This window comes from Miniopterus natalensis, chromosome 2, assembly GCF_054644295.1.
Source record: "Miniopterus natalensis isolate mMinNat1 chromosome 2, mMinNat1.hap1, whole genome shotgun sequence".
Classification (NCBI taxonomy): Eukaryota; Metazoa; Chordata; class Mammalia; order Chiroptera; family Miniopteridae; genus Miniopterus; species Miniopterus natalensis.
In genome coordinates, this window is record NC_142082.1 from 173911799 (window position 1) to 173930551 (window position 18753).

At 46.8% G+C, this 18753-nt stretch overlaps 1 protein-coding gene across 1 annotated transcript in view; it reads right to left on the bottom strand.

The window, feature by feature from the left end:
* The window catches only part of PAH (phenylalanine hydroxylase), a 54372-nt gene that overhangs the window by 22050 nt on the left and 13569 nt on the right, over window positions 1-18753 (bottom strand). Inside the window, exons 3-4 of the mRNA XM_016223152.2 lie at window positions 16182-16365; window positions 132-220 (exon numbers count right to left, since the gene is read on the bottom strand). Coding sequence (XP_016078638.2) covers window positions 132-220; window positions 16182-16365 — 273 coding nt within the window. The remainder of the gene's footprint in view (window positions 1-131; window positions 221-16181; window positions 16366-18753) is intronic.

The window sequence follows — 18753 nt, forward strand, 5'->3', positions numbered from 1 at the left end:
TGATGTGTGAGTAGGCACTCAATAAATGATTGCTGTTCAAACAAACAAATAAAGGCACATTACATTGCTCCAGAGTAGGATGGGGGAGGGGAGGAGCTGAAATAATTTTCTGGGCAGGGCCATGGACTCACGGGGTGGTCTGCATCCAGCTCCGCTCCATAGCTGAGGATCTGGTTGGCAAATCTGTCCAGATCTTGAATGGTCCTTGGGAACCAGGGCACTGCAACACAGAAAGGCAAAATCCTGAGAGGCAGGTTGGCAGGACACGACCAAGGTCAGAAGCGTGCAGTCAGCCCCAATTAGTCCAGTTAATGGTGGTGAAAGTGGGGTTCCAGATAACCACCAGACTGCTATGACTCAAATGTTAACCCCCATTTTTCTTGAAAAACTAATTTTATTTCAGCTTCATTGAAGTATAATTGACAAAATGGTAAGATATTTAAAGTGTACATGGTTGTGATTTGATATACGTATACATTGAAAGGGTGTCCCCCACGTGTAAATTAACACACTCATCACCTCACATGGATTTATCATCTGGAGGAGAAAGAACATGTGCGTTCTACACTCTTAGCTAGTTCCAATGATATAAGACAGTGTTACCACCTCTACTCACCATGTCATGCATTCGATCCTCAAACCTCATTCGCCTTACAGCTGAAATCGGTGCCCTTTCACCGTCTCCCCATCCCCCACCCTCAGCCCCTGGCAACTACTTATCTACTCTCTGTTTCTATGAGCTTAATTTTTTTTTTTTAGGTTTCATATATAAGTGATACCGTGCAGTATTTGTCTTTCTTTGGCTGGCTTATTTCACTTGGCACCTTGGAAATTAATTTTAAAACGCAGTCCCCAAAATGTTCTCTTTCCTGGAGATTTTCTCTGAATTATCTCAAAATTCATCTCCCTCCCACCCATCATGGTAGAGTGGACTAGATTTTGATGTTTTTCTTTAGCAGTACAATATTACCTGTAACCCCAGAATATAAATCAGATTAAACCGGAGCTGTTTGTTCTACTGTCAGCAAGGATGAGCCATGAGGGCCCATCTTCCTATCATGTGTCTCCCTCCCAAAGGCCTGCAGGCATCCTAGCAGAATCCTTGGATGCCAAAGCCAATTTGAAAGCCAATGGTGCCCGGGCGTGGCTCAGCGGTTAAGCATCGACCTAGGAGCCAGGAGATGGGGGTTCGATTCCCAGTCAGAGCACATGCCTGGGTTGCGGGGTCGATCCCCAGTCGGGGGCGTGCAAGAGGCAGCTGATCAATGATGACTCTCTCATCATTGCTGTTTCTATCTCTCTCCCTCTCCCTTCCTCTCTCTGAAATCAATAAAGATATATATTAAAAAAAGAAAAAAGAAAAGAAAATCAATGATGAAGCAGAATGAAAGGAGTCAGGTAGCAGGATTTGAGGGTGCCCAGCAGAACCCAAGGAATCTGTGGGCTTGCACATATTTGGAGCAGTGTAGTTGGGGGGAGATGGGGCCTGAGCTGCGTGGCCTGCACAGATGGGGTCCTGCAGAAAGAGGGACCCCAGGGGAGAGAGTAGGTGGTGGTGCCCAAATCCCTGTGGCCTAAAGGAAAGAAGACACCCTGGGGGTGGAATTGTCCCAGGAATGAACAGAGACCAGGACATTTGGACTGTAAGGTCCATAAGGGCAGGAACCATGAGGTCAGGAACCATGAGTACACTATAGTTCCAGGTGCAGAGAAGGAGGAAGGGAGGGAGGGAGGGAAGGAAAAAAAAGGAGGGAGGGAGGGAGCCTGGCCATGTTAACACGTGAGGCATTAATAAGTGACCATGAGGCATGCAGTGTCAGCGCTGGTTTAACTGCCGTTTCTGAAGTATCTCCAACATTAGGAAGGTGTAATGACTCCTACTGTACAGACGAGAAACTGAGGGTCTGAAAGTCTAAATAACTAATTTAGGATCACACAGGAAGTAAGAATCTAGTAGCCCCAGAAAATGTCAGAGAGCATAAGCGGACATGGTGGGGGTGCATGAAGCGAGCCCAAGGCACCCCTCATTCCCCTGAAATGAGAGTTAGGGGGAAAGATGCTGAACCTGCAGTGGATCAGGTCTGGCTTCGCATCCAGTCTCCACCTAGCCCCTTACCCTGCCCCCGCCTCCGTCCTAGCTGTAGAAGTGGGACCAGCAGCACCATAATAGGAAGAACAGCAAACCCTTTTTGAGGCCTTGCCGTGGGCCAGGCGAGGCTCAGCGTTTCGGGGGATGCCTCTTTCCTAGGAGGATCGCGGTGAGGAGTAAATGAGAATGTAGGCCGGGCTGCGCCCCGGCGGGGGACCGCTTCCCAGCGCGGGCCTCACGGGCAGGAAAGAACATGTGTGCCATCTAGTGGCCACGCTGGGGAAATGCCGCCCATGATCTAGACAGTCCACCAAAACAAGATGCTTTCTCGACAGCATCAATAAAGGTTCATTTTAAAAAATAGAAAACAAAGGTTCATCCAGAGAATGGGTGGGAAATATCCAGGCTGAGGGCCATATACAGCCCAAGAAATCATTTGGTCTGGCCCTGCCCAGGCAACCACAGGTGGGACTCGAAACTCAATAAATCTAGGGGCTTTTTTCATCGCTAATTTTTAAGTTGATAATTTTGTATGGCCCGTGCATGATGTTATAAATAATCCAAATAGCCCTTGGCAGAAAAAAGATTCCCCAGCCCTGGTCTAGCCTTGTTTCCATAGGTCTGAAGTGCTAAGCTTTCTACTGCCTACGTGAGTAATAAAAACTAACCCTGGGCGCTATTTTAAATATTTTACCTATGAGGTGGGTGCATTTGGTCTCCCCACATTGCCAATGAGGAAGCGAAGGTACAGAGAGGTTGGGTGGAAAACCCCAACACACACCGCTAGAAAACAACAGCCAGGATTCTAACTCAGGCCTGGCTTCTCCATGTTCTCAAGTCTTGACCATGAATCCGTCCCACCGCTATGGGATGGGGGCAGAGCACACTGGTGTGGACAGCTGGCTGCCTGACTGTCCTTGCAGCTTCCTGCCTGGGGGTGTCCATGCCCCTAACGCCAAGCCCGTGTCTCCAGGTGGGCTCCCTGTGATAATAACAGGAAAAGGCGTGTTGACAGTCATCCTGGCTCATGCTTATGCACCACTTGCTGTGTGCCAGGCACTGCCCTGAACACTTTCTTTTCTTTTTCTTTTTTTTAAATATATCTTTATTGATTTCACAGAGAGAAAAGGAGAGGGAGAGAGAGAGAGAGAAAGAGAGAGAGAGAGATAGAAACATCAATGATGAGAGAGTCATTGATTGAGCCTGCAACCCAGGCATGTGCCCTGACCGGGAATCAAACCCCAATAGCCTGGATCCCAGGTCGACGCTCAACTGCTGAGCCATGCCCGGCCGGGCTGCCCTGAACACTTCCATATGCAACGTCCCACTCCATAACAACCCATGCTATAGGTGACGCTATTACCACCATTTTACAGGTGAACTGAGGAACGGAGAGTGTCAGTCTCTTCACAGACCTCCTTGGACCCAGCTGCTGGACTCTGGAGTCTGGGGTGGCTCAGCCCCGCACTCTGCTCACCTAGCGTGGAGCCTGGATTCCCACTCATCGCCCGAAGCTCCCCCAGCTCTCCTTTCTTCTTGAGTCCAGCACTTTGCCTGGTACAATGGGCTCTGTTGGCAGCCCTGGAAATGAGGTCTACTCCCTACCCATTGCAGTCAGCCGGGCTCTGGATCTCCTCGGGGACCATTCACTCCTGTTTCCCCATCACTTTGCTTCAAAAGCATCCCCTCCCCACTCATGCATCCTTTTGCCCGGGAAGCATCCATAATTCCGGCAGTAACAGCTTCCCTCTGGGACAGGACAAGCCAGCCCTTTCTTGCTCTACCACATCTGACTCACGGGACCCTTAGACTTGCCAAAGGACACTCCACAAATATGTACTGAGCGGCTACTACTACTACCGGGCACTGGACATTGGGAGGTGAGTACAATGGAGTCATCACCCTGTGGTGCTTATATTCAAGTGGGGGTCCCAAGAAACGGCAATAAATAAATTTAAATATGTAACAATGCCAGGAAGTTCTTGAAGAGGAAAGCAGCCTAAGGGGACGGAGAGGAATGGGGATGCTACTTTATGTGACATCCTATGGCTCCAGCCCCAGGGCGAGGGTCTTGGAGATGTGACACTGCCTGCCATAGCTCAAGGGCATCTGGGATAGCCGGGTCCACTTAGTCCAGAGTCGGTCCCCTGTTCATTTCAGGAGAGTCAGTCTAGTAACATTAAGGGCCTGGGCAGCAGAGTTGGACAGCCTGGGCCGGAATGCCGTCTCTGCGCTTACTATCTGGGGCACCCACAATGAATTATTAAACCTTTGTGCCTCGGTCTTCCTAGCAGTAGAATGGGGCGAATAATAGTGTTAGAAAGTACTGCTTTACAGGAACAAAATGAGGGTAAATGAGTTCATCTATGTGATTTGCTGAGAACAGTACCAGCGCAGAGTAAATACAGTTGACCCTTAAACAGCATGGGTTTGAACTGCATGGGTCCACTTACACGTGGAGTTTTTCAATAAATACTATAAATGTATTTTTTCTTCCTTATGATTTTCTTAATAACAGTTTCTTTTCTCTCACTTACTTTATTCTAAGAATACAGTATATAATACATATAACATACAGAGTATGTGTTCATTAATTGCTTATGTTATTGGTGAGGCTTCTGGTCAACAGTAGGCTATTAGTGGTTAAGTTTTGGGGGAGTTAAGTTATGCATGAATTTTCGACTATGCAGGGGTGGGTGCCCCTCACCCTCACGTTGTTCAAGGGTCAACAGTACTATTATTGTTCAGCTGCAAGCTCTGGGGAATTTTTTTTTTACTCCGTCCTTAGCTTGACATAGCACAGAGAACAGGATAGAAAGTTTTCCAGCAGGGCAAGGAAGGCTGCCACTTTTTTTTTTTTTTTTTTGTATAATTGAGCAAGTATTTTATCTCTCAGAGCCTCAGTTTCTTTATTCACAAAATGGACAAAAACTATCTGTATTATTGCATTACTGCATCAATTCAATTAGCAAATGTGTCACATCTCAGCGCAGTGACTGACCAACAGTAAGTGCTCAGGGTTAACCATTACTGTGATCAAAATTTTAATGATGATGATATAAAAAAAGAAAAAAGAGTGGGAGGGGAATAATGGGGGAGGTGGAGAATTGAGACTAGAGTCAGAAAGCTGATGGTCAGTCCAGCTCTGATATCAACAGACTTTCTAATCTTGGGCCTCAGTTTCCCTCTCCATAAAATGGGGGGTATGGGACTCTCTTGCTTGGGGTTTCATGTTCCGAGACCTGGGGAACGCCTGTGAGGGCTGAGGCTGGCCAAGACACCTGAAAATACGCTTCCTGTTTGATCAGGGCCAACCCTGCTTGTTTCTGGAAGTACAGCCACCACATTTGTTTAGCTTCCAAGATGCACTGCCCCTACCATTTCCCTTTCTCCCCGCACCAAAGAAACGAGGCTCTCCGCAGGGAGAAGCCTCTGGGCCCCCACCTTGATTCAAAGCTGTGCTGCTGGTGTTTCTCAACTGACCGCCAGAGGGCAGCAGACCCAGCGTGTTTGCAGCTCTGGGTGACTGTTTTCTCTCCTCCAAACGGGAAACACTAGTTGGGCCGTCAGACCTCTTGGGGGGGGGGGGGGGGGGGGGGCGATGGTGAATTTGGGAAGTTTGCAAAGACTCAAAGGATTCAACTTCTGGCAAAGCTGAGTACAGCCCACGTATCATCTGGGTAGAAGGAGGCCCCAGCCAGGCCTCACGCTGGAGAGTTCAGCAGGTGTCCCCTTGGGGAGCAGAGACAGGGTTTAAGGGAGGGAGATCCAAGCGAGGCAAGTTCTGGGCGGTGGGAATATGCTCTCGAGGTCTCGGTGCCTCTGTTCGTGGGGAAGAGGCCAGCCTGGGCGGGGCTGGGAAGCAAGCAGTTTCCCTTCGGAGGACACCAAGCACTCCAGGGAGAGGGGCTGCAGAGAGCCCCGCGCAAAGTGAGGCCTGAGCCTTTGCATTTGGGCCTGCGCTTCACACTGCTCCACGGGGGTGCGCACCCCGGAACGAAAGCCAGCAGGTCTGCGTTCAAGTTTTCTCTCTCCCGCCCCAAACCGTGTGACTGTGAGCATGTCACTTGATGCCTGCACCTCTGGCTTCTCATCTAGGAAATGGGTGAGGCAGCCAATCCCTCGCTGGCCTCCAGGGTTGGGGTGAGAAGCAGCGGACCCACAGTAGGTCAATCTGTGCCAAGTCACGCAGGCCACTGGTGGCAGGGCTGGAATCCATACCTGTGTCTCCATCCTCTATAACTAGGCTCTTCCAAGTTTCCCAGCCTATAGCTATAGCTACATTTTTTGGGGAGCTTTCAGTGCACAAGGTCTGTGCTAAGCACTTTCCTTCCATTGTCTGCTTAAATCCTGGGCACCATCCTGCTTCACTGATGAGCAGGCTGAGGCTCCGAGAGATGCGAGGTCTTGCTTGAGCGCCCTGGGCTCCCCGGGCTGGAATCAGAACTCTGCAGCTTGTGGACTTAACTGCTGTGCTGGGCAGTTCAGAATAGGTAGAGGTGGGGGGGCTTGGTTTTAGGTTCCTGTCCTCCCACCAGGAGAGGGAAAGGAGGTGAAGAACCTAAACAAGAATCTGAAGGCCCTTAAAGATAATCCCTAGGACATCCTGGGGTCCTCCCACCTTTCATCCCAAGCTCCCTGGATTTAGGGGCAGTGACTTTTTAATACCTAAGTTCTCAGGGCCTCCCACACACCTTCACATTTTCTCTTCTTCAGTGAAGGTCACAGCCTCTCCCCCCCCCCCCCCCCCCCCAGTCTCACTCACAATGCTGGGACTAGAGACTGACCCCAGTGACCCAGGCTCTGTTTTGAAAAGTTAAATCAGATTAGTTCATTAATGACCTTTGCAAATACCCCGGTGGTGGGCTGGCCTCTGCGAGCCCCTCCATGGCCTCGCGGGCCACTGGGCTTGGTGGTTAATGAATGACTTGGGCAGCCTGGTGCAACAGAGGCCCTCTGTGAAGCCAGGGACACTGGGGTGGGGGGGCAGATCATTAATGAATATTGATATGGATCCAAGGAAGCAGCCCGCGGGAGAGCTGGCCCTGGACACCCACGTCGTGGTCTCATTAAGTTGGGGTCAACTGCTCAGCTCAGACACCAAGGGGCGGCTGGCTTGGGAGTGCGCCTAAGCCAAAGGGCCCCACAGGCCCGGCTGGAGCCTGCTTCCCAGCCACCGGGTCAGAGCAGGCCACTTAAATTTATAGCAGTTCAAGGTGCAGGCTGAGTCCCATCTAACCCCCTCCCTCCACCAGACTTTCACCAGCCCCAGGGGTTAGCCGACAAGGCACCGGGCTTGCCCCAGACTTCTGCCTCCAGCCTGTCTCATGGAGGGCCATTTCTCAGGCCCAAAATAGAAGGATGCTTTCACCCGGGCCTCCCTGGCTCCTGGGCGTCTCTCCTCCGAGGCAATGGCCTCCTGCCCCCAGGAAAAGCAGTTGCTGTGCTACTCGAAACATACCCCCCCTGAGAGAGAAGGGGGGCTTGCCACCATCCTGCAGGATGAAGACTTTCGATGGCTGTGTTTTTCTCTTTTAAGGGGCGTCTACTTTCTTTCTAGAGAAGAGACAATCTTTAGGAAAGTCTTGGCAACAATGAGTGAGGCAAATGCTGGCGGACAGTGCCAAGCTCTTTCCCTCCCCCTCCCAGACAGGGCGGTGGTGGGTCTGCTGGGTGCGGGGCCTGCTTCTCACTGATGTGACAAGAAGAGCATTTGGTCTCTCTCTGTCCACATGTTAAAATGAGACTGAGAACCAGATGTATAAAAGGGTCTTAGCCATGGAGCAAAGAGTAAAATGTGCTGAAATGAATCAGTGCACAGAATGAGGACATGGATATGAATGACCTAATGGATACATTTTTAAAATGACCTGCAAGGTCATTTATTCCAATCACCAATCTAAACTGGAACTGTCCTCCCAGTATCTTTTTGGAAGATGTCACTGTCTATAAATGTATTTTTCGGCAGGTTGCCCACTCTATCCCCAAATACCGAATTCTGTTTTCTGAGCACTCGCATTGTCCCGAGATCTGATTTCCTGCCACTTACGACAGGAAGTATGGCCAAGCTACATTGGGTCAAAAGGAAGACACGGGAAGCCTCTTTAGAATGTCTGTCTCCCTCCAGGAGCCCTGCCCTGGCCGCACTGGCTTCAGAGGGCTCAGGCCAAGCCTACAGATTTGGACAAGGACTTTATCACTGTCACTTTGGAGATCAAGGACAAAGCTTAAGAAAATGAGACCAGGGAGAGGCAAGTTCTGGGTCCTGGGGGAGATGGGATTTGTTGAAACAAAAGTCCCATTCCCAGCCGCCGGGACTTACAGCATCAACACATCCAGCAAGCCCCAGGTAACCAGCAAACGGCCATCACCCTGCGAGCTCCTACAAACGCACAAATGCACAGTCTCCTGCACACCCGGGACCACAGCACCTACAGCCCTGAGAGGCACCCATGGGCCACGTGAAATGCACGGGAGAAGGTTTGGAACCGAGAAGGGGGACCAAGGGAAGAAGGGAGCCCAGAACAGAGAAGCAGAGGAAGGCAGAGAAGAAAGGCAGGCACAGGGGTGGGAGTGGGGACCCCCTCCAGCCTTAGGCAGCTTCTCTCTTAAGATTCTCGTCATCTCTTTGGGAATCAAGATACCTTTGAAAAAAATTTTCTCTTTTAAAAAATATGCATGCGCACACATGTGTACCAGTTGGCCCCAAACCCAGGGTCTTTTCAGATTCCTCCAAGGAACCCTAGCTTTCCTCTCCCGACGACTGGCCTGAAGCTTCAGCCTCATCAGGCCCTGCTCCAGAGCGCTGCAGGGAGAGGTGCGTGCGGGGAGGGAGTGAGCATGCTAATGCTGCTTATGTCTTCACACAATGACTTTTCCCTTTAAATCACTGCTTCATGAATTGATCCAAATAAAAAAGACAAAATCCTAATTGCCCCCAGGCCAGAGAGATAAAATAAATAAATAGCCCTTCCCCCCCCACACGCACAGAGCAATCTGGACTCTGTTTGCTTCCACACCAGGACCCTTATAATCACCACAACTTGAACAAAATCCATTAAATGTCCATTTGCTTTAGGAAAATAACTCCCAACATACAACTTTCCCCAAAGGCGATGATCCTCTACTTCCGTCTAGCCAAGACATTTGGTCAGTCTGCTTCTCCTGGCTGCAATCTGTCTCCACGGAGGAATTTTCCACCCCCCTCCAAATGCAATGTCATGCAGAAGACTCAAAGGGAAAGGTAAGAGGATTAGGAGATGGATCGATGGGAGATATTAATGCTCTTTTATGTTGGGTTGAAGAAGGATTTGAGATCATCAGGAGAGAGAGTAGCAGGAGAATAGATCTCAAGTTATTCAAAAGACTCTCTGGATTAAAATCCTATTAAACTCACATCAGCTTTTCCAGGAGGCATTTTAGAAGGTTGGGGTTTCTTTAACTTGTCGCCATAATTAACCTTCCCTTAAGCTCTTTTGGGTGGGGAACTTTTGGCAATTAAGAAACTGAAAAGTTTCATTTTCTATCACCCGCGTGGCCTTTCAAATGGTTTCAACACTGGACTGAAAAGTGCTTTAGCCTAATTGACTTGAGGGGTTCAGATCTCCCACTTCAACCTGCTGTCAGACTCGCCCCTGAGGTCTGAGCCCCTAACCGGACACGACATTCTGTTGCATGGAAAGAATCGAAGGCTCGGACCCACCATGATGCTTTTCTTCCTCTTAATCACCCTCCCACTGAGTTCCGCAGAGAGAGCAACTCTGCAAAGTGGTGGGTGTTTCCCCTAAAAAAATATATTTCTGTGCCCAGACTTCACTAGGCAAAAACTACCCCAGACACCTGACGGGCCCATCTGTCTCCGTAGGCACAAGGTTGTGCTGTTTCAGGGTCACCTGCATCCTTAGCAGCTGATCTGTTATGAGGACATGAAAGTCAGGAAACCGAGTCACAGAGGGGCAGCAACTATGGGATCGGGCTACCAAGCGTCCTAAGAAATAAAGGTCACAAACCCTGTACTGTTTTAAAGGGTTCGTCTTAGCAGTTATTTTTCTACCAGGTAGAACTCCAACCCAACTTCAAATCTCAACGCCCCACTAGGGAATCAAACCTGTGCCACAGTCAGCCTCTGACCAGCCCAACACGGACGATGTGATGCCTGTGTGTGGAAACATTGGCTTTTCACTTTCACACTTGCTGGGTCCTCAAGGGAAACAGTGGAGAAGCCCAATGCCATCAGCCTTGTCTCCATCACAGCCCCCGTCCCTCTACTGTATCCCCCTGGGTGTCTCGTCACCCAGGTCGGCCTGCAGGCTCCTTAAGGATGGGCAGTGCGACCCTCTCTCACCCCAGCTCCTAGCACAGTGCCTGGCACAGAGCATCACTTGGCACACGGGTACCCACAACTGCACAGGATCCACTCTGCCCGAAGGCAAGTCACGGCCTCTGTTGTTCACAATGAAAAATTAAGAAATCTGTTGGCTGCATGACCTCTGAGGTCACTTGCTAGTTCTCAGAATCTCTGAAAAAGGAGTTGTGTGTGGGCTGGCTTTTCGTGACTCCTGGGCTCGGGCCATTATTTATAGCAACCGTGATCATGGTAAAAAGAGAGAGACATCTATTATGCCCTTCAACACATTCTGCACTGCTCTCATTGCCCCACCGGTGTTATTTCATTAGTCCTACAAAACACAGGCTCTTGTTACTCCCATGCGCTATAGTGGGAGGCTGAAAAGGCCAGCGATTTGCCCAAAGTTACAGTCAGTATGGTGAGCCCTGCTTTCAAAGTCTGGGCTCCTAGCTATTCTTCCAAGGCCCATAAGAACCTCCTTTCTGAGCCTCCAGTTCAGGCTGCCAGCCCTTCATCTGATCTACATACATCTTCCTTGGCTCCCCAAGGGGCCTTGTGCCTGCCTGTCAATTGCTTTGATTTCCGACCCCAGGGCCCCAGCTGGCCAGGCCTCCACCTGCTCCAAGCAGAGGCAGGGCTTGGCCCTGGGTCCAGCAGGGCCTTTGTACTGAGAGCCTACAGCTCCTGTTGAGAGCAGGTGGCCGGAAAAGCAAAAGAAGATGATCATCAGGGAAGCAGCTTGGAAGGTGGAAGGGGGAGGGAGGCAGACAGGGTTGATCAGAGGAGAAATTCCAAGTGCCTACCCCCAGAGACCTGAGCCCATGAGCTGGCTGTTGACCCTGGGAAAGGGAAGAGCCCTGGATGGCCTTCCTTGTCTGCATGGTAGCCACAGGAGGAGAAGGGCAAAGAAAGAAGAGAGATCTCCTAGCAAGGCCTTGGAGGTATCTTTCAGAAACTGTGTCAGCGGCCTGTGCTAAGAGGTGGATCTTGTCTCATTTTAAAGCATCTTTGCCTGTGAAAATGCTATTTTCAGCCGCAGAGCCTGAAATCCTCTTGACTTAAAGTCTTCAGTGTTTTTACAAAAAAACTTCTGATTTTACAATAGAAAAATTTTTAATTATTTAGGAAAAAATAGTTCATCTCATCAATTGTACTCTTAAGTATTTATCCAAATGAGCTGAAAACTCAGGTCCACACGAAAATCTACGCATGAAAGTTTATAACACCTTTATTCATAATCACCATGATTTGGAAGCAGTCAAAATGTCCTTTGGTAGATGAATGGATAAACTAAATGTGGTATATCCATACAATGGGACTTTATTCAACACTAAAAGGAAATAAGCCATTGAGTCACAAAAAGACATGAAGAAATTAAATGTATGCTGTTAAGTGAAAGAAACTAGTCTAAAAAGGCTACATGCTCTGACGCTAACTATATGATATTCTGGAAAAGTCAAAACTATGGAGACAGTAAAAAGATCAGTCATTTTCAGAGGGACCAAGTAAGGAATGAAAGATGAATCAGTGGAGCACAGGGCATTCGGAGGGCAGTTAACCCCTCTGCATGAGACTTTAATGATAGATACATAACATTATCCACCACTATCAATTACTGTGTCAGCATTTGTCAAAACCCAAAGACCTGGACAATACAAAGCATGATCTCTAATGTAAACTATGGACATCAGTGAATAATATTGTATCACGATGGCTCATCAATTATTAAAAACGTAGCACACTAATGCAAGATGTTAAGAAGACAACAGGGAATTTCCAAGATGGTGGTGGACTGAATGGAAGCTACACTGACACTCTCCCAGGACCAAACTGGAATTACAACTAAAATATAGAAAAACCATCCTGAATAATCAACTGCAACTGAAGACGAGCTGGACAGCACCCTCATAACCAAGGACCTAAAGTGGAGATCACATTGAGACTATTGTATAGTGATACAATAGGAAGTGTGGAGGTGCAACAGGGCTCCCACAGGCAGCAGCTGAAGTTCCAGAGGGAGATCTCAGCTGTGGGAGGTTCCCACTGAGAACTCTGGGGTCTAAACCCCTAGCTGAGTTCCCCATCCCAGAGCACCAGAACTGAGAAAGGTGCCCATATGACATCTGGCTGTGAAAAGCAACGGGGTTTCTGTCTGCCAGGGAGAGATGTCTGGAAATGCAGGCACCCTCTTAAAGAGCCAACACACAAAGTTTCATGTGCAGCCACTCACCTTGAGCCCCGGCAGTTGGAGGGCAGAGTGGACTAGAGCTGTGTGAGGAGAATCTAGGGGTGATGGCAGGAGGAGTGGGGCTCAGAGGGTGGCCATCTGGATTCCTGTGCTGAGTCATTCCCCCATACAGCAGAGGACCTCTTTCTCAGACAGACATTTACCTTCCAAGCAGCTTTTGCCTGGGGTTGGGGGTAAGCAATTGCTCCAATTGCCTGCTGGAAAACCTCTTGCCCCACCTTGTGGAGTTTCTACAGCCTGAGGTTCATTAAGAGACTGATAAAAATCAGCTGCCCTACCTTGTGGAGTTTCCACAGCCTGAGGCTCATTAAAAAACTGAATAACAATCAGCCTCTGGGTGCTTTCAGTCTTTGCCTGGTTTGCTTCTGGACCCAGAGCTTGGAAAAGCAGACTTTGGTGCACATCTTGGTCCTGTCCAAACACACCCAACCCCAGCAGAGGAAACCACAAGCTGTGGAGTAAAAAAACTTCAAACAGGGTACTCAAGGCTAGTCACAAACAGTGTCTGACATTGGCCTGCACCAGAGACTGGGACTCCCAGTCCAAAAGACTGGGAATCCTAGCAGATCTACCTAATACATAAAAACAAATACAACCAGGCAGCCAAAATAAGGAGACAAAAAACAAGCCTTAAGTGAAAGAACAAAAGAATTCTCCAGAAGAAGAGCTAAATGAAATGAAGATAAGAATTCTATCAGATATAGAGTTCAGAATGCTGATCATAAGGATGCTCAACAGCATGAGAAAAGAAATGAAAACTATGAAGGAAATTAAGAATGACATAATAAAAATTAAAACAACATTGGGAGGAATAAACAGCAGATTAGGAGAAGCTGAGAATTGGATCATCGAATTAGTAAAAAGGGTAGAAAAAATAACTCAATCAGAGAACGGAAAAGAAAAAACAATTTTAAAAAAGAGGACAGTTTAAGGGAGCTGTGGGACAACATGAAATGTAACAATATTCGCATCATAGGATAGCCAGAAAATGTAGAAAGTAAGCAAGGGTTAGGGAACCTTTCTGAAGAAATAATGGAAGAAAACTTCCCTAAACTAGTCAAGGAAAAATCATACAAGTTCAGGAGGCACAGTTTGTCCCAAGAAAGAAGAACCAAAGAGGCCTACACCCAGACACATCATAATTAAAATGCCAAAAATTCAAGATAAAGAGAGAATCTTAAGGGCAGCAAGAGAAAAGCAACCTGTTACCTACAAAGGAGCTCCCATAAGGCTGTCAGATGATTTCTCATCAGAAACTCTACAGGTCAAAAGGGAATGGCATGAAGTAACCAAGATAATGAAAAGCAAGGATCTGAAACCAAGAATACTCTACCTAACAAGGCTATCCTTCAAAATAGATGGTGAAATAAAGAGCTTCTCAGCTAAAAAAGACTAAAGAAATTTATTCCCACCAAACCAGCATTGCAAGAAATGTTAAAGGGGCTGCTGTAATAAGAAGTTGAAATAGAGAGAATGAGACACATAGGCATATAGAAATAAAATGGCAATAGATAAGTACCTATCAGTAATAACCTTAAATACAAATGGATTAAATACTCCAATCAAAGGACATAGGGTAGCTGAATGGATAAGAAAATAAGACTTAAATATATGCTGTCTACAAGAGACCCACCTCAGAACAAAAGACTCACACAGGCTAAAAAAAAACAAAAAACTTCTGGAAGACTTTAAAGGAGCAATCGACAGCAATACAGTCACAGTAGGGGACTTTAACACCCCAATTACTTTACTGGATAGATCTTCCAGACAAAAAAATCAACAAGGAAACAGTGACTCTAAATGACACACTAGATCAAATGGATTTAATTGACATTACAGAAAAGTTCACCCCAAAGCTGCAGAATATACACTCTCCTCAAGTGCACATGGGACATTCTTAAAGACAGACCACACGTTAGGACACAAAACAAGTCTCTACAAGTTCAAGAAGATTGGAATCATATCAAGCATCTTCTAGCACATTTACACCAGCTGTAAAAAAGAAGGATCCTTTTCCCTTTGAGACAGCATGGTGGGACCTGGAGAGTATTATGCTAAGTGAAACAAGCCAGTCAGACAAGTATCTCATGATCTTACTCATATGTGGAATCTAATGAACAAAATAAACCAAAGAACAAAATAGATCCAGAGACATAGCAGCATGAAACAGAGTGACGATTCTTGGAGGGAAGGCAGGGATAGGTGGGTGGGTGGGGAGAGATTAACCTAAGAATTTATATGCATATATGCATAACCCATGGACAGAGACAACAGTGTGGTGAAGGCCTGGGGGGGGGGTTCAGGAGGGAGGGGAATGAATGGAAAAAGGGGGACATTTGCAATACTTTCAACAATAAAGAGAAATTTTAATAAATAAATGATAAATAATTTAAAAAAAAAAGAAACTGGGGTGGGGTAGGGGGAGGGAAAAGAGAGCGTGTGTGAACTCTGTACTTTCAGACAATTTTTCTGTAAGCCTGAAACTGCTTTAAAAAATTAAAAGTTTATTTAAAATAGTTTATCTGCACATGCTTTGTATCCTAAAAAGCAATCACATTGTTCCTGTGTATTCTATTAAGGAAAACTGTAATGGTAACAACCACCACAGACTATCATTTATCCAGACAGGCAGTCTAAGCTGTGTATATGTATGATCTCATTTACCCCTCACAAAAGCCCTATGAAAAACTGAGGTCAGAGCAGTGAAAGGGACTTGTCAGGGGTCTCAAAGTCATTAAGGGGAAGAGGTCAGTCTTGAACTGAAGTTTGTTCAACCCCAACCTATACTTGTGACACCTACACTTCACTGCCCCACTTTTTTGCCTTATTGTTCGGGGGACATCAATGGACAGCACTTCAGCAAGTCAACAGGGAGGCAGGTCAAGTCTTGACAATGCCTCGATTTAATCATTCGCTCCCAAATATTTGCTCAGCACCTGTGTTCTAAGCACTGGGCTAACCTCGTAGGACATAAATATAAAAGACTCCCCTTACCTATAGGAAGCTTGTAATCTCATGGAAGAGACAGATAAAGAGGTGACAATAACAACTGAAAGCCCTAGGACAAGGGGGCAGGCAGTCCCCAGCTACAGAATCAATACTATGAGAGGAACATGGGGACAGCCCTCTGGTTGGAATGGAGAGAACCATGGAATTTGTCTTGAAACTGTGTTTACAAAGAAAGCACCCTGGACACCCCAACCATCCCACCTCTGGAGACGGGAGATCGAGAGCATGACAATGCAAGAATGAAACATATATAAAGACAGCACCAACAGAAAGAAAACAACTAATATAAGAAATCGCTATCCTGAGGAAGGAGGGAAGTAACTCACATTCATTAAACGTCTAACCTATGCTAGACACTCATCTAGGCCCCTAACCTACATCCTCTTGCTAATCCCCTGATGGTCTTCCAGGGTAGATATTATTTTTTTGCCATTATTTTACCAACAGATGGAGAGTCGCTGGGGCGGCAAAATTCCTCCCTTTCTCACCTGCGTCTTTCTTCTTCTCCCGGGAGAGCTCATGCACGGTGGCACCGACCTCGTACTTCAAGATCTTAATGATGTTGGCCAGGGTGGGCATGCTGCTCTTATCCAGACTGGTGAAGATTTCATATTCATCCTTCTTTAAACGCGAGGGTCTGGACTCAATGTGGGTCAGGTTTATGTCATTCTCCTAGAAAACAGGATTGGGCATGTGAGGGGGACAGTCACTGGCATTCACGTGGACCAAACACACAAAACCAGAGCAAAACACGCAACACAGCGAAATGCAGATGGATGGGGAGTAGAGTTTTTTAAATTGGAGTCGAACAAAGTCCTTAAAGTTACACAAGTTGTTTACCTTTTTTTTTTTTTGCAAAACTCAATAACAAATGGCAAAAGGTGGGGATACAGTTCCAATGGGGCAGAATTTAACCACGTGGAAATCTGCTGAAGGCCTAGGGTTTGCAACCATACGCTGTTGATTTGGTTCAAATGTCTAGGAGAGTGTTTGCCAAAAATACTTCCATAGGAAAAAGCCCCTTTCTCAAATGAAATCCCAAAGAATTGCAATAATAATATCTCAGTAGATAGATAATATAGAGGCAACATTTTTCTTCTTGAACAGGGCCCACAGGAGTCAGGCTTATTGGGTTTAAATCCAAGTCCTCGATTATATTGGCGATGAGACCTGAAACAATTTGTCTCTAACCTCAGTTTCCACATCTGTAGTTGATGATATCAAGGGACACCTGCTTCATAACTGTGTTGGGAACATTGGATGAAATGGTATATGTACACCGCCAGGTACCTGGTAAATGCTTGGTAACAGTTATTTAGTATAATTACTGCTCACGTTTTTGTGTAATTGCTTTTTATTTAAATATGCAATAAATGTGTGTGTAGCATCTGCCAGGCACAGATACTCTTCTAGGTGGTTGGGATACATCAGCGAAGGGAAACAAAGACACTTCCCTTTATAAAAGCAACCATTCAAGTTATAGGGAGATAAATGACAAACATAAAAAAGAACTAATTTATATATTATTTTATAATGATAACAACTAAGGGAAAAAATACAAGCAGAGCAGGGCGAAGGGGACAGGCGGTCCTGGGGTTGAGTCAGGGCAGATGGCAGTGTGTCACAGGGTGGACACATGAGGCTCGTTGAGAAGGGGGGAGTCATGTACCAGCTGCTTTTATTAAATGCCAAAAAGTAATAATTACTTGCTATACCTACTCATATTCAATGTCTTTAGCTGGTGAAATTTTAGCTATTACGGTTTTGTCATTTAAAAAAAGATTCATTTGCTTAAATTGGCCCTCAAATTTTAATGCGTGACAAGTCACCTGCTACTTATTTAGAAAGTCTGCGGTTTCACTGATACTGCCACTCACTGTGGGGACAACCAAGGGGACGCCTCTGCCCTATATTAAAATACACACATAACTGGGGTTACCCCAAACACTTAAATAGACAGAAAAAATAATATTTCACTTGAATAAACTCAACAACTTTAAAAAACAAAATTCATCAACTTTGTCATTCAAGAAGTGAATTTTTCCCCTGGATGGTGCGCGGCACGTGGGTCACGAGAACATGAATCATAACCATATCAATACATGTTCGCTTTGAAAGTAATGCACAGTTTAGAATTATTTTCTGTGATCTTCCCCACAATCCTTTGAGAAGGTTAAAGGGGCTGGAAAGAATGAGATCAGAGATGAAGGGGCTTCGCCAAAAACGGTGGGAGACAGGGGCCCATTTTTTTCTAACTTAGAGTCACGGCGATGATCTGAGGACACCAGCTACAGAGAACACAGCCCTGCCTGTGACGCCAGGTTACCCAACGTGAGGACATGGGCCAGAGAGAGAGAGCGGGGAGGAGGGAAGGCAGAGGGAGAGCAGTTGCTTTGAAGCTTTCTAGGCAAACAGAGGTAACTTCCTAAACACAGAAAAGAACACAGTGATCCTTCTTGGTTCAGAAAGGAAGAGAGGGGGTGAGTTCCACCTGCTATTTACTCACAGAGAGCAGAGAGCACAGGGGGCCAATAGCCAGGACGGCCACGCCTCTGGCAAGCTCACCTGCTGACTAAGGGAGGGCAGAGGTGTGGGGGCGAGAGGGTGGAAGGGGCAGGGCGGGCTGGGAGGCTGACCATAGGCTGTTGGGGCTCACCGCCCACAGCACCCTTGGCAACAGCCATAAGACAATCTGTACCCCAAACAACTTTTACTATTCTAGAGACCTAACTTATGGGGAAATTTTTTGCCAAAATGTGTAAACAAACTAAATTTGCACAATAGGGGAATGGTTAGGCGGACTAGTATAACCACTCAGTGGAGGTGATACAACTATTTAAAAACAAGTGACACCACCACCTTAGGGAAAATAAAGTGTCAGTGGCTATTGCGTGATGTGAACAGTGGTGGTCTCCAGGTAATGGGCACAGGAGTGATTTTCCTTCTCCTATTTTTATTTTTATCATAGAGCAACTTTTCTAAAACAACATTTATTGCTTTTATAATGAAAAACTCACTTTATCTCTTTACAAGGTTACAAGACAACCCCTTGTGAAAATA